The 24,519-nt window shown below is 43.6% G+C and overlaps 8 protein-coding genes across 8 annotated transcripts; 4 read left to right on the top strand and 4 right to left on the bottom strand.

Annotated features, from left to right (window-relative positions):
• The first annotated feature begins 383 nt into the window (after positions 1-383).
• On the top strand, positions 384-2,845 carry BCR41DRAFT_389701 (IMP-specific 5-nucleotidase). Its single transcript, XM_022028150.1, has 8 exons — positions 384-559; positions 697-720; positions 843-1,261; positions 1,384-1,440; positions 1,546-1,863; positions 2,009-2,311; positions 2,423-2,504; positions 2,611-2,845. Exons 1-8 carry the CDS (start codon positions 542-544, stop codon positions 2,740-2,742), a joined length of 1,353 nt encoding a protein of 450 aa, XP_021876934.1. The 5' UTR covers positions 384-541; the 3' UTR covers positions 2,743-2,845.
• Positions 2,846-3,234: 389 nt separating this feature from the next.
• On the bottom strand, positions 3,235-4,559 carry BCR41DRAFT_362024 (ATP synthase complex subunit H-domain-containing protein). The gene is made up of 5 exons (XM_022025657.1): positions 4,516-4,559; positions 3,919-4,003; positions 3,758-3,813; positions 3,526-3,585; positions 3,235-3,419 (listed from the first exon to the last, which is right to left on the bottom strand). Exons 1-5 carry the CDS (start codon positions 4,543-4,545, stop codon positions 3,279-3,281), a joined length of 372 nt encoding a protein of 123 aa, XP_021876933.1. The 5' UTR covers positions 4,546-4,559; the 3' UTR covers positions 3,235-3,278.
• Positions 4,560-4,749: 190 nt separating this feature from the next.
• On the top strand, positions 4,750-6,085 carry BCR41DRAFT_362023 (hypothetical protein). The gene has a single exon (XM_022025656.1). It carries the CDS (start codon positions 4,821-4,823, stop codon positions 5,988-5,990), a length of 1,170 nt encoding a protein of 389 aa, XP_021876932.1. The 5' UTR covers positions 4,750-4,820; the 3' UTR covers positions 5,991-6,085.
• Positions 6,086-6,250: 165 nt separating this feature from the next.
• BCR41DRAFT_389699 (snare associated Golgi protein-domain-containing protein) lies at positions 6,251-8,116 on the top strand. Its single transcript, XM_022028149.1, has 3 exons — positions 6,251-7,002; positions 7,127-7,401; positions 7,504-8,116. Exons 1-3 carry the CDS (start codon positions 6,557-6,559, stop codon positions 8,082-8,084), a joined length of 1,302 nt encoding a protein of 433 aa, XP_021876931.1. The 5' UTR covers positions 6,251-6,556; the 3' UTR covers positions 8,085-8,116.
• Positions 8,117-8,175: 59 nt separating this feature from the next.
• BCR41DRAFT_374584 (P-loop containing nucleoside triphosphate hydrolase protein) lies at positions 8,176-11,826 on the bottom strand (the record flags this gene model as incomplete). The annotated part of the gene is made up of 8 exons (XM_022026882.1): positions 8,176-8,708; positions 8,852-9,068; positions 9,177-9,596; positions 9,695-9,964; positions 10,071-10,142; positions 10,238-10,718; positions 10,833-11,680; positions 11,776-11,826. The coding sequence occupies 8 exons, from the start codon at positions 11,824-11,826 to the stop codon at positions 8,176-8,178; spliced, it is 2,892 nt and encodes a 963-aa protein (XP_021876930.1).
• A 2,017-nt stretch (positions 11,827-13,843) lies between these two features.
• Positions 13,844-19,126, bottom strand: BCR41DRAFT_425617 (hypothetical protein). The gene is made up of 5 exons (XM_022030608.1): positions 19,033-19,126; positions 18,648-18,954; positions 18,431-18,543; positions 15,163-18,301; positions 13,844-15,067 (listed from the first exon to the last, which is right to left on the bottom strand). The coding sequence occupies exons 2-5, from the start codon at positions 18,909-18,911 to the stop codon at positions 13,949-13,951; spliced, it is 4,635 nt and encodes a 1,544-aa protein (XP_021876929.1). The 5' UTR covers positions 18,912-18,954; positions 19,033-19,126; the 3' UTR covers positions 13,844-13,948.
• Positions 19,127-19,272: 146 nt separating this feature from the next.
• Positions 19,273-20,251, top strand: BCR41DRAFT_362015 (hypothetical protein). Its single transcript, XM_022025655.1, has one exon. The coding sequence runs from the start codon at positions 19,290-19,292 to the stop codon at positions 20,016-20,018; it is 729 nt and encodes a 242-aa protein (XP_021876928.1). The 5' UTR covers positions 19,273-19,289; the 3' UTR covers positions 20,019-20,251.
• Positions 20,252-20,599: 348 nt separating this feature from the next.
• Positions 20,600-24,485, bottom strand: BCR41DRAFT_378971 (patched family-domain-containing protein; the record flags this gene model as incomplete). Its single annotated transcript, XM_022027185.1, has 4 exons — positions 20,600-20,662; positions 20,836-21,842; positions 21,936-24,231; positions 24,411-24,485. The coding sequence occupies 4 exons, from the start codon at positions 24,483-24,485 to the stop codon at positions 20,600-20,602; spliced, it is 3,441 nt and encodes a 1,146-aa protein (XP_021876927.1).
• Between the last annotated feature and the right edge of the window lie 34 nt (positions 24,486-24,519).

Raw genomic sequence — 24,519 nt, 5'->3', positions numbered from 1 at the left:
GTCGATGTCTCGCAAGTGAGCTAACGGGTTGGGCGCAGCAATTTCGACTCTAATGTTGGCCTCAAACGAACACGTGCATACACTTCATCCAGCCCTTGCGAGCCGATACTGCTTACTTAGCCTTATGTGATGGTACTACTGTTCCATGCTTAAGTAGTTCAAGCTCCTTGGGCTTCTGTTACAGTACCTCGAGTGTATGGGGTCTAGAGCAGGTTTCGAGAAGGCGATGATTTACAGTTACGGTGACGTATTTAACGCGAATTCGAGCTGCTCATCACATCAACCAATCAACGACGTGCATCCACCACTTTCCTTTTTTTGGGATCATCCACTACTTTTCCAATTTTCAGGGAGGTGTGTACCAGACTTGGACTACATGAACCCCAATATTTAAGACTCTTTGGAAAACATCTGGGGCTCCTTCTTTCTTCTTTCTTTTGTATGCTTCTTGTTTTTGTATATTATATCCAGTCTTGTACACCATCACCTTCATTACACACTCTCCACAGTTCCTACTGAATTCTCTTGGCGCCACCTCAATATGACATCCTCCTACAGAGTAAGCTTCCGAAGACAAGCCCTATTGGGAACCAGGGCCGAGCGTATAGTACCTTTCATATCCGAATATCCAACCACAAGCTAAATCTATTTTCTTCTCTTTTTTTTTTAAAAAATAAAATAAAATAAAATAAATAGATCAACTATCAATTGCGTGCTCATGTAAGGCACAAATGAATGAATTTGTCATGAAGCTTCAATGACTTTACTCTTTTTTTTTTTTTTTTTTTTTTTTTGTAAGTATCCTTCTTTAAAATCTCACACTGATGTGTTCTATGTTTTAGAAACGCGATCCTCTTATCGAGTTTATCAAAGGCTTGCTTCTCACGCCTTTCGTTTTACATGCTAAACCTCGTAAGCCGGTCCTAACCCCATCTGACGCTAGGGGTGGTAGCCAACAGGGACCAGAAGCCGGTAATGGGGATGAAGATAATAATGATTATCAGGAGGAAGAAAAACCTATGGTTGATGCCAATCTTCAGCGCTACCTTGAGATAATGAAGTCGGTCGAGGCCATGATCGAAGAACATCGTCGGAAAGTCCGTAAAGGCGTGCCTGAGCACTCACGGTTGCACAGGATAGTACCGTCAGTCGCGTCTTTTTTCACACCATTGCCCCTGGAAGCCGCTTTTTTGAATGCGAATGCAAAACATTCCATTGCAGCTAGGCGGTTCGTTCCTCCAAGCTTTAACGATATCAGAAGGTGCGCATATGGATTCGGCCAGTATCGGATAATGAATCCTCATTGGCAAGCAATATACCATCGAATACGTTCTCTTATGATATCAAACATCTGACATGAGTTTTTCGTTTATTGCCTTCTAGGATCTTGAACACAGCTCAAGTCATGGCGATCGCACCTACCCTTAAATTGATCACCTTGTAAGTGATGAACCTTTTTGAGAGAACATTGTCTGCGAGGAAAGAATTCATGCGGCTGTGAATAACTAAAATTTAATTGGACACTCTCAATATTTTGCTCTTAAGTGATGGTGATATGACTTTGTACGATGATGGTACCTGTTTCACCGAAACCTCGTCTTTGATCCCACTTTTGATTACATTGATACGTGCTGGCCTCAATGTCGCTATTGTCACCGCAGCCGGCTATCCTGGTGATGCCAGTAAGTATGAAGAGCGTCTGGGAGGCCTTCTACGCAGTTTCCGCAACCATAAGTTGTCAGAGAAGCAACTGGAGAGATTCTACGTCCTTGGAGGCGAGTGTAACTACCTCTTCCGCTGTGGATGGAAAAAGGGTGGGGCTACTGAGGAAGGCGTCGTAGGACTCACTTACATCGTGCCAGAGTAAGCTTCCTGGAACTTTTTTTTTTTTTTTTTTTTTTTTGTAGTGAATGATATCAGTACCCCTTGGCTGTTGAAGTACAATACTTCTAACAAGTCATAATACTTTTTTTTTTTTTTTTTTTTTTTTTTTTTTCTTTTTCCTCAGAATGTATCAGCCAGCTGATATGCTTGCCTGGAAGTCTGAAGATATTCAAGAATTGTTGGATGTGGCTGAAGAGAACTTGAGGCGTTGCGTCTCTAACATGAACCTTAAGACTACCGTCCTACGTAAGCTGCGTGCTGTAGGTATTGTCCCTCTCGAGGGCGCCAAGATTGCGCGTGAACAACTGGATGAATGTGTGCTTTCGACCCAACAACGCCTATTGGAGTACCAACAAATGTCCGGCCCTTCCAAAGTCGCTATCCCCTTCTGTGTCTTTAATGGTGGAAGTGATGTCTTTGTTGATATGTAAGTTGGCTCACATACGTTGCATCATGCAGTCCTCAAGTTTGAATACAGGAAAAGATAAGTTAATGAGATCTAACCATGCCCATCATTCCTTCATATAATTGGTAACAGTGGTAATAAGTTAATTGGCGTTCAGGTACTCCAAAGTTATCTTGGGACTGCACCCGATGCCACTGTTCACGTTGGTGATCAGGTATGAATATTATGAACTATTGCTCAGGACCCATTACTGATAAGGTTTTGTTATCTAGTAATTTATATTCTAAAACATCTTAATGTTTGTGTTTTGGATGCTTTAGTTCTTGTCAACTGGAAATGATTTTGCTACACGTTCCAGCTGCTGTACCCTCTGGATTGTCAGTCCAGAGGAGACGGAAGGTGTCTTGAAGGAACTGACTCCTCTTTTGACCTTCCCTTCAGAGACCGAGTAAAAAAGCACTCTGGATAATTGTTCGCCTCTATTGTCTAATTATTTTCTAATTTGTTAATGTTGCCATCAGTCCTTGTCAATAAAAAGTAAAGACATATTGAAATTATGAAACACCTCATTCCTATTTTTTATGTATTTCACTCTTTCACTACATGCCACGGGATAAGTGATCACTGACAGACGCGTCTGTAGTAGTTCTAACAAAGATGATGGAGGCCTATTAACGGCATTAGTATCAGAAAAGCACGCCATTAAGGATTTATCAGAGCTAACGAGCCTTTTAAACGCAATATCACCATCAAATAAGATATTTATTCTTTAATTATTGTTCATCCCTATTCTATTATCAAAATGACACTTTTCTCAGAACAAAGAACCTTGATGTGTATATTCTGGTTAAATTTATTTTGAACTGTCCTTTGGGTTTCTGCAAAAGACTCGAGAGTAGAGAGAGACGATGGACAAGTACATGAGAGTTTTAGAGAGAGGGGAGAAAATGATATGATAGAATAGACGAGGTTCTAAACAGAAGACATCTTAGTGGTGATGCTCCTCCTCCTCTTCCTCGACCTCCTCCTCCTCAGCCTCCTCAACAGCCTCTTCAGAGACAGCATCAGCAATCTCGGCATTGGCGGTCTCCCAGGCAGCAAGATCGGCACTGGCATCAACGGCAGGGGCCTAAAAACACGGCGAGATGATTATGTTAGGGTACTTGCTGGGATAGAGTTGGATGACGCGATGCTAAAAAAAAAAAAAAAAAAAAAAAAAAGGAAAATTTACTTACAGCAGGAGTAGCAGGGGTCTTGAACTCCTTGACCTGGGAAGAGGCATCAGCACCCTTGGTCTATGAGAGATAAAAGGTAGCGCAAATTCAAAGGTCAATATTTCGCTAACCATTCTATACTCGTTAACTTGCCAGTTTTTATGGACCGGAAAAAAAAAAAAAAAAAAAAAAAAAAAAAAAAAAAAAAAAAAAAAAAAAAACAGATTATGAACATGTGTGAACGGACGCATACCTCGGGGGCAGGCTTATAACCCTTGAGCTCCTTGATGTACAAGTCCTTGAGGATATCTATAGCGAGACATGACGAGAAAGAAGTCAGCAAAGTCAGATCACCACTTGTTTCTTCACAGCAAAAAGACATCAGTATTATTATCAAGTGAGAAATATATATACCTTGCGAAGGGGCCGAAGGGGAGGTGAAGCTGCGAACGGCCATGAAAGCGGCAGGACGGGCAGCAACAGCACGCGAGACGGGGGCCTAATTATATGGGTCAAAAGGTATGTTCAAGACAAAAAAACGTTGAGCTCAGAGGTTTGTAATATAAAGAGACTATCTTAACAAAGAACTTTTCTTTTGTCCAGCTATTCGTGCTCTCAAGCAACATCGTTTGAGTTGGTGTGATGCATCTTTATACGAAGTGATGATTTGAGTAGTTTTCATCTCTCCTGAAATTTTTGTAACGAGATCTTTAAAGATCAAAGATTGCATATTTGCAAGAGATCATTGTGATGTTCCTCCAATCCATCCACAAAAATTACTTCCTGACCTTTCCTGATGGTTTCAAGACAAATCAATAAATCGCCATTATTTTATCCATGCATCGCGATAAAATATAAAAAATAGCTGAGATCATATAAATATTCATCATGATAAAAATAAAGATCCTGAATTATGTGAAAGTAGAATGGTGTGAAATCCTCAAAGCTTTTTTTTTTTTTTTTTCTGTATGAATGTTTGTTTGTTTGTTCGTTTGTTTGTTTGGTTCTTACAGCGAGACGAATGAAGCGAGATGCGATCATAGCGAATGTGTAAGGTATGATGTGGAGTGATGAGAAAAGAAGAAAAGAGAGGAAATGGATGCGGGAGTACTCGAAATCGCAGAATTGTTGATTCTCTGTGCTGTCCCGACGTCTCTCGCTGTGTTTGTTGTGGCGGGCGATCGTCAATAAGAGAAATTATCTAAGCCCTCTATTATTGCACATCGGCTCATTCACACTCCCCATCACGACACAAAAAGCGTTCTGTGCAAATATATTTTCTACTTTGTATAATATAGTTGCTATTCATATCTCTAATGACTTCCTCTTCAAACACACCATTCAGGGCATTCCTCAAAACAGCCTCTTCCTCTCCTTCATCCACATCCGATTCTAATAGCAATGTCAAAAAGATAAAAGAGTTCCGTATTAGACGTACTCCACCTGTCATAAAGGTCACAAAGCCAACAAAAAAAACTCCTGACCAGGACTCAGTTACTACTATAACCTATAGATTATCTTCCCCTCTTGCTGCCTTATTCCCATCTTCAACAGCTCCTCAAGAGCCGAGGCTATGCTCGGACCTGAATACCAATGCCAAAAGCCCAAAGCTACGAGGGCTGTTCAGCAAAAAGGATAAAGAATCACCTAAACACTCATGTACCATTCAGGGGCAGAACTCGAGCAACGGAGCAGGTTGGTCTTCAGCGCTCTGGACTGGATGGAAGAGTCGAGTGGGGAGGTCTGAACACGCCATGCTCAAGCAAGAGGGATGGGATTGTAGTAAATGCTGCAACGATGAATCAACTCTCAGCAAAACTTCAAGGATATGGATTTCAACTAAAGCCAACAAATCAGATACTGATGTTTCAATAATAGAGAAACGCCAGGCCAAGAGAGAAAAGTATTTTGGTATAAAGAGGAACAGTTTAGTGGTAACTAAGCAAGATCATGACAACTCCTTTTTTTCAGAATCTGACTCAGATGAGCATACAAGTGGTTGTGGTAGGGGTGAGATCATGCTACACCCGTCGCATAACCTCAGTGATCAATCCATAACATCACGCCCATACCATGAACAGCAGGGCCAACGAGCCAATGGACACCAGCAATGCCATTTAATCTCATCTCAGACTCAGGAGCATGCTTGCTATCTCCATAATTCACAATGTAACCAGCACTATCCACCTAGAGCGGGCATGACGTTGGCAATACATGATATCCTTGGGATAGGCAAAGTCACAGAGATGAGTCTGGCTCTATTCTTGGCGCATGATGCGTTCTTAAGTCGGAGGCCATTCTGGATGCAATGCGCTATCATGGCTTGGGAAGGCTTAGTGGTCTTGCTGATCCTCTGGTGTGTGCTTCGGGTGGTAGGGTTGGCAGAGGTTGTGGTCTGGGGTGCAGATGATCTTGCCCGGGGTACAGTGTCGCTGATCCAAGCCATCATGCAGTCACTGCGAATTATCCTAGTGTATTTTTACTGAGAGAGCGTCCGTCGTCATTGTTTTGTGCCACGAACTGGTAAATAAAATGTTATAAATATTTATGTATAAATATATGAATATGTGTAGAAATTGTGGATATAATAAAATACATCAATAGTATTAATATTAAAATAAAGAGCTGTATTTTAGTGATGGGCACTTGCAGGCAAAATGACCTCATTGTGGGATGTCCATGTGGGCGCAGAGGTGCACACGCACATTTTCAATGGATCATAGATATTCTCACTTCAACTCGCTCTCTCCTTTTCTACACTGACCCTTGTTAAAGCCCCTCTCCATGATCACAAATCGTCTTTTCTATTCGCTCTGTCTGTCCTGTCAGTCCACTGGCTGGTAATCAATACACGCGTATGATCTTCACATTTTTACTTGTTCTGTCAAACATTTACCCTTCCTATTTAACTTTTTAATCGCTTCTTTTTACTTCTCCTTCCTCCTCATCTATCCCTTCCCTCCTCCCTGTTCACTTTAAATCTTGTACATAAACATATTCTTTTATTCCCCTATTCTCTTTTCTCTTCTCATATTCTTGTATATATCCCGCGATGACTGAACAGCAAGACGAACAGTATGAACAACACGATCAGAATGTGTTGTCTTCAGTAGTCAGAATACATTATGAAGAAGATAATGATGAAATAGATCATTCCCGGAACCGAGTCTCTGAACAGTCACCTCTAATCACACCCACGCCAAGAGAAGATGCAGGAACAAAAGTTAGTCTACACCGTACTCAAGATGGTAGTGGTCACAGTATGCAGGCACTCCCACGAAAATCAACCCATTCGATATCAAGGCATACTAATGAGCAACAACAGAACGAGGTATTGACAACGACGTGGACTGAATGGACAATTAAAAATGGACTTCATCCTAGCACTTGGACAAAACATACATACTTTCGAGCACTATTGTTGACGACACTGATAACATTGGTGGTCTTGGCATTCACTGTCTTCAGGGTACAAGATCGTGTCAAAGAGATTTTGCAGTACGTGTTCCCTTTGTTTCAGGAAATGCTCTCATTCTTCCTCAGCTCCGCAGCAGTGCCGGGAAAACAATACAACCATATTGATTTTTTTTTTTATTCCTTTTTTTATTTCATATTTTGCTAGTTATGTTGATGACCATAAGAGCATGGGTGCTCTTCTGTTTATCTTGTTTTATACAATTGCGATATGGCTTTTTTTGCCAGGATCCCTCTTTACCATTGGAGCAGGCTTTTTGTTCAAGCCCATACCGTTTGCACTGGCTATTGTTCTTGTTGGAGATGCCTTTGGTGCAATGGGATCGTTTTTATTTGGCCGTTACATCTTTTATGATTGGGTCAAGGGCATGATGTCACAACATCCAAAATTCAATGCGTTGGACGAAGTGATCAAAGATGATGGTAAAATATTGGACATACTATTCAGGTTCTTCAGAAAAGGCAAGACCGATGTGAAGAGTAACTTAATGTTTATACCTCTCTTTATCATCTTTTTCCTAATAGGCTGGAAAATAGTCGTAATGTTGCGCCTGACACCAATCCCCTTCAACTTGATCAGCTACTTCTTTTCTATTACCTCAATTTCGCTTCACACTCTTGTCTGGGCAACCTTAGTCGGCGTGTTTCCAGGATCTTGTCTCGGTATTTGGATCGGTTCCTTGCTCAAGGGTCTCTCTGGAATCGATAACCCAGAGTTGGAGACCAAAAATATCGTCATTTTGATTATGAATGGCATTTTTATCGTGTGCTCCATCGTGACCCTGTCCATCTTTGGGAAGAGGTCTTTACGCAAGGCAATGCGGAAGCTCGACCGACACCATCACCATTATCGCCCCCAGCAGGATCATGAAAGCGAAATTGATGGAGAGACACAAGAGGAGGACGGAGGACAGCTTGCCCCCCCGTTAACAGATGCAATTGCATCTGAAGTCATTGATGCTGAGGCAAGGGTGGTCAAGGCTCAAACATCGATGGGGTTCACTCGTGGTGAAAAGTGGGTATTTGCTGGAATCGCAGCTGTAGCTGTCATCAATATTTGTGTTTGTATACCACTCTATTTCCACTATGCTAGCCAAGGAGAGTAGTATAATAAAAAGACTCAAAGGGTCATCATCATCATATTATTATTGTTATTATTCTGAAGAAATGGATCGCACAATGATTGTTCTAGTATGTCTACACAATCTGGTAGCGTCCCCCACCGCCGCGACCCAATCCTGCACCTCCTCGATTTGTGGCTTCGACCGCACGCATGGTTTCTTCCGTCAAGATACGCTTGATCTCGTTCTTGGCCTTGTCAATCACTAATTGAGAGTCACCCTCGACAAATAAGTACAGCTTGCGCTCGCCTGGGGGTGGTTGCTTACCTTCCTCCACAAACACGCCACGCGTCGTGATGGCAGCGCCCGAGTGTTCAGAAATTTGATTGATCATCATCTTCTGTGTCACCATCAGACGCGCCTTAGGAGGGAAATCATTGATCTCAATCTCCAGTGCAAAACCACTGTCTCGATGGCTTCCACCAGCTCCGCTGCCAGGAGCCCCACCACGTTCTGAAGAGGCACCAATCGCACCAGAATCTGCCCCTACGCCAGTCGCCCCGGGTCGATTGCGATTCAAATTATTAATGACTTCAAGGGCACGCTGTTTGGCATCACCCCCCAGCGACTGGCTTAGAGCTTCTGCAGCCTCTTTGGCCTTTCGAAGGGCTATATCCGAATGATATAAGGATAGAAATCAAGCCAAAACTTCATTAGTGCTATGCATGATACCACCCAGGTCGCATTTAATTAAGATGCATAAATTTCAAATAAATTACCTTCTGAAGGATCGCCTGGTACTGCTATCTTACCAGAGTTGTTCAGGGTTTTGCTTACGTTACCTGCTGCAGCCATAGCCGCATTATTGTTCTTATTAATCTCGCTTGAATCGCTTCCATTGATAACTTCGGCCGAAGCGGCTGCTTTTCCTGCTGTGATACCCGGCTGGACTTGTTTAATCTCCAATACGAGTTCTTTCTCTCCTCCTTCGCCGTCAGACCCATCTTCGTCATCATCAGCACCATACGTCTAAATTCCGATAAAGAAGTATAACCTTCATCAGCACTTAAAGTAATACATAAAAAGGCTATAAGCAATGGTGTTGCCAGTGGCGTTGAATCATCATTTCTAAATTACCTTCTTCTGAATGGCCAGAACCTTGTCGCGCTCTTTCTCAAACTTTTCAAGACCTTTGCCTCCAAATCCCGAGGCATTCTGTTTGGCATCTCCAGACTTGACCTTCTCATGGAATGAATCCACAAGCGCCTGCAGTTCTGCAGGCACTGGAGTGTTACTATTAGTCAGTGCTTTTGCGATATCGGGTGCGAATCTCTCCTGCTCTGGAGTAATGAAGGTATAGGCAATGCCTTTGTTGCCTGCGCGACCAGTACGGCCTACACGATGTACATAGTCTTCCATATGGTTGGGACATTCATAGTTAATCACAATGCCCAGTTTTTTTACATCTAAACCACGAGCAGCAACGGAAGTTGCGATTAAAATTGGACAATCCCCTGACTTAAAGTCTGCAATTGCACTATCACGATCCACTTGGTCCTATTTATAGCAAATTGTCAAAAATATAGATTGGTATTTTAGTTGCCTGCATATTATCTCCAAAAGTGTCAACCAAAGGCTTTTTTTTAATCTCTTACTTTGCCACCATGAATGGTCATGCTAACATATCCGCGCCGTATGAGACTACTCAGTAGATTGTCTGCTGCTTCCTGTCGGCTAACAAAGATCAACACTCTTGGTTCTGGGTTATCCACATAAGCTTGACCCAATATTTCAAGCAGGCGATTGAACCGTGTATCATCTTCGCGGACCTCCACGACTTGCGTTACATCCTCAGCAACAACCGAACGTGCGCCGACCGTGATTTCGAGAGGACGTTTCAGTAACTTGCGAGCAAGAGCCTCCATCTATCATATTTTAAAGAGGCAGACCATGAGTTTTCTGTAAGGAATATGCAGAAGACTTGAATCTTTTTCTACACACTCAACATTAAGTTGGATCACTTTCACCTACCTGCTTGGGGAATGTTGCTGAAAAAAGAACGACTTGTCTCTGTGGTCTAACGTTTTGAACAATTTTCATAACCTATGTGAAGCATGAATAATTATTGGAAAGTGGATTGGTCAAGAGTCAATACCTGATTCTTTCATTATTGAAAATTAAAAATTTACGATCGTTACCTGTGGCTCAAATCCCATATCGAACATCCGGTCTGCTTCATCAAGGACCAAGAAGGTTGTTCTTCTCAGATTAGTCACCCTGCCTGAATTAGCACACAATAGATCAATCAATCTTCCAGGCGTACAAACAACAATTTCGGCTCCGCGCTTAAGTTCAGCAATTTGATCCTTGATTGGTGAACCACCATACGCACAGACTGCACGCAAGTTCAATACCTTCAAAAAGTTTTTACACTCCTTGTGGATCTGAACTGCCAACTCACGAGTGGGCGTCATGATGATCGCAATAGGGCCTTCCATGTTTTCAAGAGGGCGTTGATCCTTGATGTGGCGGAGCATGGGTAAAATGAAGGCAATAGTCTTTCCAGATCCTGTTTTGGCTACTGCGATCACATCGCGTCCACTCATGATCGCTGGAATTGCCTGACACTGGATGGGTGTTGGCGCTGCATAGTTAAGCTTGTCCTTGATCACCTGCATGCTAGTTATGGAAAGTACAAGAGCGATGGGTTATAATTCTTGATGAAACGATAGAATCTAAAAAAAATAATAACAATAAAAAAATAAAAACGTTTGCGTTGTTCAAATGACTTACCATCCTGGAGGAAGTCCAGCTTGAGTCCATTTCCTAATGGGCTTTGGGCAATCCGCCCCACGGATTTTGATCCCATCAAGCTCCAATCTCAAACTATGGATTTCTTCTGGAGTCATGTCCGCCATCTCGGGAGGCTCGAGATAAAAGTCCTTCCTAAAATATTCATACTGTATCTTGGAATGATCCACTGCTGGGATATCTTTCTTCTTAATCCGCTTTGCAGCCATCGCAAGAATATCCTCTTCATCTGAAGACTCAGCAACATCCTCTTCATCATCGTCATCAGCAGTGGCCAGTTTTGGAGCCGAGCTTATTGCTGATTCGGAGTCACCAGGAGTCTTTTTAAGCTTAGCATCTCGTTTTTGCTCCTTCTTCTCCAGCTGCTGGACTTCCGCTGTGACATCGACCATGAAAGCATCTAATGGGTCAATCTCATCTTCTTCCATAGCAACGTCTTCTGCTTTTGTAGTCTCGCCTTCTTTTACATCCTCCATAATAACGTCTCCATTCTCGTCCGAACCCTTTGTTGTGGGTAATTTTGGCTCTTCTTCTTCATCATCATCATCCCAACTCCAGGGTTTTGTTGGAGCTAATGCTACTTCCGCTTGAGTTTCTATGACAGACTTTGTGGAGTCTAGATTACTTTCAGGAGCTTCAGCAAGTTTTTGTTCGGCAAGCTTCGCTTGTTCTTCTGCCTTCTTGGCGGCCTCGCGCTCCAATCTCCATTGCAATACGTTCTCACGACGTTTTCGAATAACGTCCGTATCACCAAATGCAGCGGAAATAGCGCGGGGTGCTGAAGAAGTAGAAGCATTAGATGGAAGCGAGAGCGATATAGGGGCCTTGACCTAATTAGACAGTGTTTCCCAACCATTTAAGATTCTAAAAGTCAACATCAAATGTTCGCACATTTGCATATAAGAAGAAAGATAAAAAAAATTACCATAGTTGCTTGAGGCGTCACGGCAATTGGTGTGAATGGAGCAGGCTGCATGGTCGAATTGGTAGTAACGATAGTGGCGGGGGACGTAGATGAGACTGTTGGAGCGTTTGCTATAGGAGTTGAAGATGTGCCTTCCTTTCCTGTTGTGGGTATAGTGCTCTTCTCCTGGTCATCCAGAGGTCCAGACAGAGATTGAGGCCTATCTGATTGTTCTGATCGCTCATAATGCTCCTGACTGCGACTTCTGCCTTGCTCATAGTCACGATCCTGGCCCTTGCGATCCCTATCTCTGCTTTCATGATGGTCCCTACTGCCGCGGCGATCCCTATTACTATGGCGGTCTCTGCTGTCGCGGCTATGCCTATCGTGATCGCGCTCATGTTCACGCGTCCGTCCATGATCCCTATCTCTAGATCTATCTCTCGATCTATCTTTGGAGCGCCTCTCTTTGTCACGATCTCGCTCCCGCTCCCTATCTCTTCCACTTTCTCTGTCACGACTACCGTCATCATGGTAATGACGGTCTCGATCACCCCTACGTTCCTTCTCTTTGTAGTGGTGGTCGCGATCAGAGGACTTAGTGTGGTCCCTGTCTCTATCTTTGTCCTTGTCCCTAGCCTTGCGGTCTCGCTCCTTCTCTCTTTCTTTCTCTCTGTCTCTGTCCCTATCTCTTTCCTTGTCTCTATCTCTGTCCCTATCCCTTTCCCTGCCTCTGTCTCTGTCTCTGTCTCTGTCTCTGTCTCTGTCTCTGTCTCTGTCTCTGTCTCTGTCTCTGTCTCTGTCTCTGTCTCTGTCTCGGTCCCTACTCTTATCCCCGACTCGACTTTCTCTGTCAATGTCCATGTCCATGGCGTCGGAACGTAATGTCCCGTGGTTACCTGAAAGTTTAGAAGCTGCAATGGAGGAGGGTGATCGGATCGAGGAAAGCCCAGTGGGTGAGCCATCTCCTGGTGAGGAAAGGCGAGAGCGTTTTGAAGAGGGAGAGCGATTGTCGCTCGAGTCTGGACTGCGTGGTCTTGCCATGGTAAATGTGTTAACAGCAATTAGAGAATAGAGATGATATTAAAAATTTAATATGGCGAAGTTCAGAATTATCCTTCATAGACCAACCTTGGTGGAATACAAAGATTTGTATCTGAAACTACGTCAGCGGCTTCTAGTCACGTGATTAAAGAGCTTCGTTAGGGTGGAAGTGCAGCACACCTAACCATCCTGCTTCGTTTCTCTCTGAAGCTGGTCTGCGGGTCAGAGCTTCTTCGCTTGCGTTTCTTTTGATCTGACTTCACCCAAGGGTATTATCCCTTCGCGTCAATAGGCTGGAGATACAGAGGCCTCTCTTGATTGAAGAGATATTCACGAACAACGTTGCGGGTGTTGTGGCCTGTCATAATGTCGCGATGGATGTATGCCTTGCAGTTGGAGCAGTAAAGCTGTCGGATCTCAATTGCCCAACAAAATCCTCGCATGTGGAGCACTTCTTGGAAGTTTAGTGCTCGTTGACATCGACAACAAGTATCCAAGGGACCGTGCCTAGGGATTTAATACAAATCTAGTTAGAGCGAGCTTTTCTTAATAAATAAACAAGATACAAAATAAAGAACCCAAAAAAATAACCATCTTACCTTGGAGATCAAGGTCCAAACCGACTTAACAAGTGAAAATCGATTTCACTAATTTCCTTATTATCACAATATTTCACTGATGGCGCCAGAAGCATGGACAAACCATGCTGAGGGCAGCTCTTCGAAAGCGATCTTTTAAAACAACACAGTTGACATATGATGCATAACATGACATTTGGACTAAATCTTTCTTTTCTTTATTTTTTTCTTTTCCCCGTTGTCATGATAACGAGAATATAATTGCAGCTTCATAACCAGCAATGAATATTTAGTTAATAAAATGTCTACTTGATTAGGCTTCATTTTCCGCCATTTATATCCATTTTGCATTCCTTTCAGCCACCGCCAAGGCATTGTGTCCGAAGGGAAGTAAAAAAAAGAGTGTATCGGATATCTTTGATGGTAAATCGCAAGTACAAAGATAATATATTGTACATATCACAGTGCCAGTGAGTCATCAAAAATGTTTATAATAATAATAATAAATCTGTATGTTCTTATGATGTCTATAATAAAAAGACATACTTTTTCATATTACATATTGTAGACGACTATCTTTTAGAGACCCTCCCCTTTTTGACGCCCTGTGCTGTACGCTTCCCAGACTTTGAGCCATCACCGCCAGTTTCTTTATTTCGGAAGCTTGATCCATATCGTGCGACGTTCGAAGCCGAAACCATCGCTGTCAATGATGAAGCTACACCGAATGCCGTGTTCCCCTTTCTTGGGGACTGTTCCCGTTCCTGATCCTGATCCTGGTCCTGTGACAATCGTTTGCGCTGCTGCTCTGCAAGCAGGTCCCAGTGACTAAGCGTAGAATTGTCTTGGTCCTCGTCACTACCACTATCCTCGGTATCAGACCCTTGTTTAGCACGTTTGCTATTTATGATATGCTCATCATTGTTATTCTCTGTATTTGTGGATGTCGCCTTGGATGCTAATGGGGCTTTGGTTATAGCCGCATGGTTTCGCTTACGCTCTGCCAGTTTAACATTCACATTTTTGGATTGAAGTTGGCGTTTAGCAGCAACAACCGCCTCAGGAACCTTAGTTTGTGTGCTCCTTATGCCCTTGCTCCGGCTAGTCCTTCGCTTTTTCTTCTCCAATTCATCCACAAAGCCCTCTTCATCATCATCGACATTGTCCTCGTCGCACATATTGTTGTTTGCCACTTGTTTGGTGACTTCTGAGTCATTGACCACATCCTCACTGTTAGTACTAGCAGGAGACTTGTCCTTTTCGGAAGTTGTAGACTTTCGCTTAGTCGAAGGTTTCTTAATCGGTTTGTTATCACCTTTCCCTTCATTTTGTAGGTCATGCCCCGTTAATCGATCAACAACTTTCTTCAAGCGCGTGCTCTTGTGCACAATTTTCCTGGCAGGTGATTGAAAGCCGCCGGTTCCGACAGACGCATCGAAGAAGCTATCCAATGAGGTTTGAGTTTGGTGTTGTTTACTTGACATTTGCCGAATTATGGGTAACAGGACTCGATCAACCTCACTGCGGTCCCATCCTAATGATTTACGAAGAAAATCACGTAAGCCATCCAAATCTGGGATCCCCCATTGAAACTTGGCTGGGTCATCATCTACTAATGGATGAATATAGGCCTCTGCGACATGAGGATCTGGAAATGTCGGTGGTATATGGATCTTTCTACATTGTTTCGCCTATGATATGCAAAGTATAGTATGAAAGAGAAAATGATTTAAAACTGTTGAATTTCATACTAGTCAATTAATTGAGAGTACAAAAAAGTCCTTACGAGTTTCTCAAGGGCTACTTCATCGATTGAATCTAGTTCCATCTCTGTCAATCCGCCATCACTATCGCCCTTGTTAGCGTCGCCAACCCCTTCCATTTTATATTGCTCGCCTCTCCACCATCGTGCAAAGTTTTCCAGCTTTGGGAACAGTCGAATGATCTCCATTGCGGTAATTAGGCCAATGCCTTTGATGCCTGCCGTGTAGTCGCTTCCAAGGAGATAAGCTAATGCCACCAATCGGTCTCTTCCGACACCAAGGTCACGTTCGATGTCACTCATCAAATAGCACTCCACAAACTTCTCTTCTCGGAACATATTCTTGAAAACGCGAGCTCCCCCAAAGAGGAAGACATCGCTATCCTCCGTCAAGATACCATCAACAACACCTCGTAGTTGGAGATCAGCACATTGAGCCTCTGCTTCCATGGGAGCAACAAGGTATGGAATACCAAAAAGCCGTAAGAGCATTTGAGTCTCGGCTACCATACCTTCTGTTAGATCGTCTGCATCTCGTTGGTGTTTTCGATGTTGATCCCGTAAAACCTTGATTTCACTTTCCAATCGCCTCGTTTCTTCAAACATCTTTTTCGCTTCTTGCTGATCCAATGCCTCCTTCTCTTCCACACTAAGTGTTAATTGCGAGGATTCAACAGCTGACGCGATTGGTGATGCCTCCCTGGGATTTACTACACCCGGTAAATTGGCCATGTCAGGGAATAATTTAGTGAAATTTTGCTCCTCGTCCTCCAAGTTCATCTCATGAGCTTCATCTTCGTCCTTGTCCTCCTCTTCCTCGTTGTCAAGCTCTCCTGCCAAAACCAAATTGGAACTGATTTCTTCAACTTCCTTGTCCGGCAGAGGCGATGTTTCTCGGCGTTCAACCAGAGTATCCTCAGCCAGTTTATTGTCCATTTCATCGCTCACAGGCTCAGAGTGCACCTCAATGGTCGATTTGTTTTCGCTCTCCAATGCAGAACTACTAGTGGAGGCTTCGATTACAGGGCCCATTGTGGTCTCTTCTTCAACCGAAGCTTCCTTTACTGAATCCTCTAGCGGCTCAAAATATACTTCAGAAGCTGGCTTTACTATGGAATCCTCAGCACACGTCCCTATTTCAACCTCGTCTGAGATGATGCTGGGGACACGGCGCTTCAAAATCGATGAGCTGAAATCAAGAATAGGGCGCTGAGAAATTGTTGGCAGCTCGAGGGGCACTTTTTGTTCAGTGGATAGTATCATTGTCTCCGGATTTTCCTGGTTTGCAATTAATGAAAGTGACGACTCATTGGCGATTGTTGGAGTTAATATGCTGCCTACATCTGCAGGGCTGATGGGTGTTGCAGACTTCTGGCGCCGCATAGGCTCATCTTCCGCACTCACTCTCTTTAAATTATCTATATTATTTCCGTCATCATCATCATCTTCCAGTAAGATCGTCCGTGAAAGTCGGCTCTTACGCTCGATTGTTAAGCCAGTTGAAGAATTCACAGGTACGTTTTGGGCGATGTGGACACGCCTTGCCTGCAGTCGATGAAGCAAAGACTCCAAAAATGCCTTCCAAAATTTAAGAGCTTCAACACCAACGGTATCATTGACGCTTGATTTTTCGAGTTTTCTCGTTGCAGAGTGAACCTCTACACGGATAGTTTCCTCGTTCCACTCATAAATAGAGCTTCTGATCTTGGATTCGTAATCTTCGTGTTTGATCTTAAAGCAGTCGGGCGTATACCCTGTCCAGTAGCCGTGAAATGCCTGATTGTCGAGCTCTGCCTCCTCCGTAATAGGAAGCGCCCTTCTGCCTGGCTCATACGCCCCACCTTGGCGTCTTGTATTATATACCTTCCTGGTCACGATATCACCTGTTTGCTCGTCCTCAATCATTTCTGCCGTGTCGTCATAGTCCGCAGCATTGTCTGAGTACTGCGCATCCAAGGAGTGTACTGTATCCATAGATTCAATCTCTTCGGTTCCAGTGAGCGCCTCGGACCAATGGTGGTCCTTTTTCAACCTTAAGTCTCTTCCCACCAAATGACGGCTTGTTGCATCCTGAATTTGGACGGTATCCTTTTCGCCGACCAATTGCTGCCCGCTTTCTTCATCCAAACTTCCAGGGAACCCATCTCCAGGACGTGTTGGTATAGGGTCTGCAGATAACTTCCTAGCAGCTTCGTTTTCGACTTCTGCAAACTTGGCCATAACCTTCTCAATCGACTCATCTTCATCCACATACGCTTCCAGATGATTTATAAGTAAGTTACTGTCATTAATGTCGACAGTTTTCTTGGGGGCTATTGCATTTATAGGCTCTTCTGACTTTATGGTGGGCTCCACTCGAGAGATTTTGACCTCCTCAAATTCGACATCATTGTCCTCTTCACTTTCGCTCTCCCAACCATCTTCATCTTTGATTTCGATATTGTCTTTGTCCTCGTCTTCATCAGAATCTAGTTGTACGGGCTTATCGGCAGTCGCTCCTGTTGTTGGCTTCCTGCCACCCAAGACCCATCCTCCATCCTCATTTTTGATCAAGACATACTGTCGATTCCGTTGCGAAGCAATTCTACCAGGCTTTGCAACTTCATCCATCTTATTAACAGCCTGATTTACTGTGAGCAGCTTATGTGTTACATTATTGCGACGAATGACCCCTTGAATCTGTAGCTTTGAAAAGTCCATAGGCGTATTTGATGACCGAACCATGTCTTGCACACGCTCATAAGACGTTACTCTAGAGCGCAGGCGAATATCATGCAAAATTTCGTACTGCATTTCTGATGGAAGAGCTTTGAAAACATCCGAGTCAATATTAGCGACGCCATCTTCCTTCTTGAATTCATTCAGGAATCGACTCACATCATCATCAATATCATAGCCAAAACGCTCATCGTTGCTTCGAATCTTGGAGAGCGTATCAAAATCGACCTCCATAGGGGGGAGCAGGTATTTATCTTTATTCCTTTTCGCCTGGCTCCCGCTGGTCACCGCTGCATCGATCCCTGGTTTGATGGCACTAATCATAACTGCTCTCTCTTCAGGACTTAAATCTCCATTCTGTAGCTCCTGCAAGTACATTGGATCCTTGTCAGAATCATGTATGGCCTCATCCTGCTTGCTTTCTTTGTCCCTTGTCTTTTTCTTCCTGCACATATACCATGGTAGTTAATTAAACCAAGTAGATCAGCAATAAAGCATTTACATAAAGACTTGCACAGCCAAGGACAGTCAAGGAAACAATATAACAAAAATAAACAAAAAACATTACTCGTACCGTGTTGCCTTGCGTTGTTCTAGTGCACGTAACCGAAGCTGTGCCGCCAAAAGTTTCTCAGCCGTACGTTTCACCATATTTGCATCATGCTTCTTACGTCTGCGCCTCTCTTGCTGGCAATGTATAAATGTTACCATATAAGATTAACTTTGGTATAAAGGTGATGGATAGATACCAAAAAAAAAAAAAAAAAAAAAAAAAAAAAGCCCGCTCTTACGATTGTGAGGCGCTTCAATGCAGGCGTGCCGCCATCAAAGATAAAGATGGGCTTGATATCGTAGTACAAAAGCTTACATATCCTGCGGAAGAACCCAATGATGTGTGCGTTCCCCATAACCTGCCCTTCTTTGTCGCGCATACCCCGAAGAAACTGATGTAACCAGATGCTGGCATCAATAGCCAAATACTTGTTGGATAGATTTTCTAGTTTGATGGGGCGTGCAACTGGATGCAGCAGCTCCCAAAGGCCCTTCACACCCATAATTAATGTCCCACTGTCGGATGATGATGGATGAAACTATGGACTACAAAGATAACTCAGTTGAGTTGGATAAACATAAATAATTTGTGCCATAGCCTATGAACTCCAAATAGACACTCACCGAGAAGACTGAGGAAAGTGTAATGAAGACTATAGCATGCTCTGAAGAAAACAGTTGAGTTGAGGTGTTGAGGTAAGATGGTGGACAATGTAGAGGTGGCGGAATTAAAAAAAAAAAAAAAAAAAAAAAAAAGCAGAAGAATATGTTCGATGATTAAAAATGGTGGCGGTGGCTTAACTACGGGTGTCGGCGCCATCTGTGCCATTGCCATGGATCACTTAATCTCTATGATTCAGAGATCCTAAATCGGATTCAACATGGATGTAATTCCGCTACTACTGCAACTTGATAAGGAATGCACTGTCTGGGCACAACAGCATGCCCATTCTTGCAATCTATTCGCTTCGCTTGTTAACATTAATCGGCAAAGAGAACAAACATTCATACAATGGCAGACTCAGCAGAAGCAGAAGCAAAAGCAAAAGCAGCATATCATCTGTTCGGTTTCATCATCAAGCAAGGAGAAAGCGTTTTTAGCCTCTCCTTCATTACAGCTACTCATCCATAAACAAACGTTGGAGATCGAAGCTGTTATCACTCAGCTATATGAGGCTATTCAAGCCTTCAGGAACGTTGTGCAAGCCATGATCAAGCTGGAACAACAAATGGAGGCTGCGGTTCAAACAATGGATACGGAAAAACTCCTAAGTAGTGTCAATTACATTGATAGCGCAATCATGTCCACAACAGCTGTAACTTCAAACAATCGCTATGCGTCCATGCCATCTCTAATGGATACAGTTGAGATCTCACCTCTGGAGACTTTAGATTGGGTGTCAAGAGTCCGAGCAATGTATGCTCAGGAACTTAGCGTGAAGCAGTCTCAAATCCATCCTTCCATGACCTTTCCCGATCAATCCGGGGATTTGATTGATCTTCAGCGAGACTGGGGTCTTCAAGAGAGGATTGATTTCGGTTTAGAACAAGAAATTATGGAGCGGATAAAAACCTATCGGCGTGTGCGCGAGTTCTCTTCCAGGATTTGATACATCTTGATTAATTAAATTAAGATCGTTATAAGCCTATTTTATGGTTAAATGCAGAAAAGGCAATTCATTAGACATTAATAACCTTACTGTTGACTCAAAACGTTGCAGGTAACCACTACTTTATGGGTGCGTCTGACGACTTGCATGGCTTATAGCAGGGTACTCTGATAGAGAGTCCGCTCTTTGCCTGGACGAAATGTAGTCCGTGGTGCTGTACAATTATCTGCGCTGGAAGTCCCATAAGCCATAATTTTTTGTTACACCAATTAAAAATATACATTGTTTTTATTGTCTTTTAATGGTTTAATGATTCCCTCATCAACGACGTCCACTGTTGTTCGATGCACCATTCTGAGACCGAGGCAGTTCGTGTGCCACGCTCTCCCGCACATCCTCATTCTCATCATCGCTGCTATCGTTGTTCTGGAGCAATCTTCCTTCTCTGAGCCGTCGTCTTGTAGAAGGTCTTCCGTTGCTAAGAGACCAACCTAAGGATCCCAAGCTGAAGCTGCTAACTCGCTCATTTTGCACCAGCGACAGCAAAACGGGTAGTAGCATAAGACCATGTAGAGCGCCAATTACGACAATTGCCAGATACATTCGGAAATAATAGACCTCAAAGATCTTAGAGCGCGTAAAGGCTAGTACAAATATACCCAGGAATTTTGTTAATGTGATACCAGAGAAGACCTATCGCAATAGAAATAATCAGAAAAGAGTTTGATAAGTCTGTAATATTGATATAGAAACTGTAACTTTAGTTTGAATCTAAGCTGGCAGTCGACCAAAAAGAGTGGCTGATTAGATTACTTACGGAGCTACCCACTTCAACAAGGGCTCCAAAGACCCTTTCATCAGGACTTCCTTCTGCTTCAACAGTAGCCCGTGCAATGTGTGAACAGAATTCGACACTGATACCGACGCAGATAACAAGGTTAACGAGCGAAATGGCATTCAATGATACGCCCATCAGGACCATGGCTCCCACAACATCGACCATAATCATCCCAACAACACCGACAACGACAAGCGCCACTTTGGCAGTGCCTAGCACACCAGCTGTCACCAGTCCAACAGAAACCATGGCTACGATCAAGAGTCTCATTGTCAACGGGATGATATCCATGTATTGCTCGAAAAATATGTAAAATACAGAGTATGGGAAGACATTGGCGCCTGTCTGCTTCGAGACTTCCTCTGAGATCCTGTGTGCGCTTTTATATCCTGCAATAAAATCATGTTGATTCCGCATAGGTGTATGATAGGTCCTGAAGTGCGACATTTTAACACAATCGCCGGCCGCGTTTAGTTTGATGGCATCTCCATATGCAGCTTTTCCAGCCAAGGGGCAGTATTCATCAGGACTTGCCTTGAGCCATTCACTAAGGTACCTCATGAATTCTTGACCTTCAGGTAGACCGTTCATGGAGATGTTCCATCCTGGCTCCTTGCCTGCGTAACAAACATCGCACTCATCCTCATCATCCCATGGTCCACAGAGTTTTGTTGGATCTCGTTTACGAAATCGACAGCATGTCTCAATCGCGGGATTTAACCAGTGCAAGAAGTCATCAATCCAGACTGAAGCTGGTTGCTCAATATATGAAACATGAGGTCGCTTACGCTCCTGTTCTAGAACATTGGCGATGGATGAATCAGAACAGGTTGAAAAACGAGCACAGATTTGTTGCTGTCCATGACGTGTCGTTGCATCTACATCCTGCACAACAAAGTAAACAGGGGGTCCTACACGGAAGTAGTTGTCCAGGTCATTGAAAAATTGAACCATGTAAGAGTCATTTGGCAAGGCCAGACGTTGGTCTATTATATAAGTGTCATATTACAATATCAGTATCGTTATAGAAATGAATAATTTTAAACAGAGACGGTGCTTCTGACTACATGAGAGCTTACCAAGACCAATCTCGAGGCTTGGCATGAGGCATAGCCCAATTGTCAACAAGCCTAGGAATGCTGCGATAACGATCTTTTTCACCGAGCTGTTTAAGATTAAAGGTCCGTAATACTTGCGTACCCATGCCGGCAACGCACCCTCAGTCTCAATACCTTGAGGTGCTTGAATCTGGAGGCATGGCACACAGTCGATCCGATCTTCCTCGGCTCTCTGGGCATCGAGAGCAATGCAGGACACAAAAGCGGTTACCTGAAGTAAAAAGTCGACCCAGACTGCCATAGCGGCATACATAGCAAAAACACTAACAGCAGGCATCGTGACCATGCCTCCAAGTGCAAATGCAATTGTTTCACTGAGGGCGCTCAAGAGGATGCTAGGCCCCATCCTACTTAGTGTTCGTCCTGCACACTCTTCAATACTCTCCTCAGGATGGTTCATCTTGCGCCTTTCAAACTCGTGGCAGAGAATAAAAATATTATCGACACCTACGGCCAAGACTAAGAAAGGAATCACTTCGGCAATAATCAAGGTGATCTTGTATCCGAGGAAAGAAAAGATACCCACAGAAGTTGAGATAGAGGCTAGCACAATAAAAATTCCACTCATACCCAATGTAAACTTTGAATCGATGACCATTCTTCTAAGCGAAGAAACCTGAAAACGTCCCAAGGCCAATGAAGCATAAAGGAACATTGCTAGGTAAGACAGAATCACAGTTCGGACATCTGTATTGCTGGATTTGTTAAGTTCGATCTCCAAAGACGCCTCGGAGGAATATGAAATCCTCAAATCTTCAGTCCTGATGCCTTCGATACGGTTGTTAACAAGGTCATTCATGAACTGTAGGTAACGAAGTTCCCATTCATGTGCTCGTTGTGTGATCTCTTGATCAACCGAGTTCTGGATTACGTAGGTAATGATAAAAGCTTTTGCACTTAAGTAATTCTGGTCATCAAATCCTCCTAAAATAATATCTGGCTTGAGTGGTTGCTGAAATTCTGGTAGGCAACTCGCGGGATCGTTAGTACATCCTTCGAATTCATCCTTCCATGCATCCGAGAATCTGCTAATGTCATCCTGCCAGTACCCTGTTGGGGATTGGATAACACACTCATCTCCTGTTGGGTGCAGGCAAATATTCGCCAATGTCACGCCTTGCTCAGTCTGAAGAGCCTTGATACGATCATTTATCATGAAGAGACGCTTGAAAGATTGCTCATCCACAATTGGTGCATTGCCATCCTTGTAAGAAACAATGACCTGAGCGGTGCGATAGAATGGTCCAAAGTTTTGATCAAAGATGGCTTTATGCATTGCGCTAGTTGAATCAGGTGCGACCCAAAGTTTGACTGGGTCCGTTTCAACACCGAAACGCGACCATCCAAGCGAAAAAAAGGCAACTAATCCAAAACAGATGCCGATGGTCCTCCATGCGTGCTTAGCGCAGAGATATCCTTGATGATAAAACCACTCCTGGAGCAGCGCACTGACAACATATCGACCAGTATACTGATCAGGATCCAAAAGATGCTGACTGTCCTCGTCATCTTCGTCATTCCGCGTCACTGGCTCGAACCCAATCAAGTCTTTTGAACCATTGATCCTCCTGCGGAGCACCAGCATTCCGATAGCTGCAGCAAGTGTTACTGTGTAAATGAATGTCCATGAGAAGCTCCAACAAGAAATACCGAAAACTTTGCAAGGCGGTTGTTCATCTGGCGTTGGTGGAAGAATTGGGCACACAGGCAGGCAGTCAACACATGAACATCGGTACTGCACATCCGTATCATTGCAACGTCGAGTGATCCCTTCAAAAGGTGTAAGAGTTCCTGTTGGGTCTTCAATTGGGAAATCAATCTGAAAAGGGGATCCAAGACTTTCGCGCTCCTGTCCCATGTAAGCTACCATATCCCTCCAGTTCTTAGCACCACCTCCGATAAGATCCATAGCAAAGCCATTGGTAGCAGCAAATTTAACATCCTTACAGGAGTCGTAGAATCCTGAACCATATTGATCTGACACCAAGAAATCCAGCTTTGTAACAACAGGCTTCTTGTCCGTAGACAATCCTGTGCCTGTAACATTCAAAAACATAGACTGGTTGGGTGAACAGGTGAATGTACAAAAGAAGTTTAGAAAGTTGGCCCAACAGGCAGGGCAGGCTGAAATCATTGGTGAAGCTTGTTTAGTAGAGGAAACAAGGTTTTCAAGTTGATCTTGACTGCAGCAAGTTTTGGAATGCTCATAAGCAGGACCACAAGTTGACACAAGCAGTTTGCGCAGTTCGACGCTAGGCTATATAGTTTTTTTGCAACCCGCAAGTTAATAGCGGGTCATTGAATACAATGGTTAGTACTGTATAGGGTAAATAAGAGCGACGTTTTGGATACATCATTACTCCATATCTGGACCTCCTTTCAGAGTCGAAAGCCTGCATTGCCTTTGGGATATTATGATCATGTTTGTCTATTTACCTCGTTAGCGGGACCATTGTCGGGACATGGTAGCTGTTTACCAAAGAAACTCTTCTTGCCACAGTTGTCACGCATGACACAATAGCCCTCCTTATGGACCTCGCTGGCA

The sequence above is a fragment of the Lobosporangium transversale genome (genome assembly GCF_002105155.1).
Source record: "Lobosporangium transversale strain NRRL 3116 chromosome Unknown BCR41scaffold_52, whole genome shotgun sequence".
NCBI lineage: Eukaryota > Fungi > Mortierellomycota > Mortierellomycetes > Mortierellales > Mortierellaceae > Lobosporangium > Lobosporangium transversale.
The sequence above is the reverse complement of the archived record's forward strand: the minus strand, read 5'-3'. Positions and strand labels throughout refer to the sequence as shown.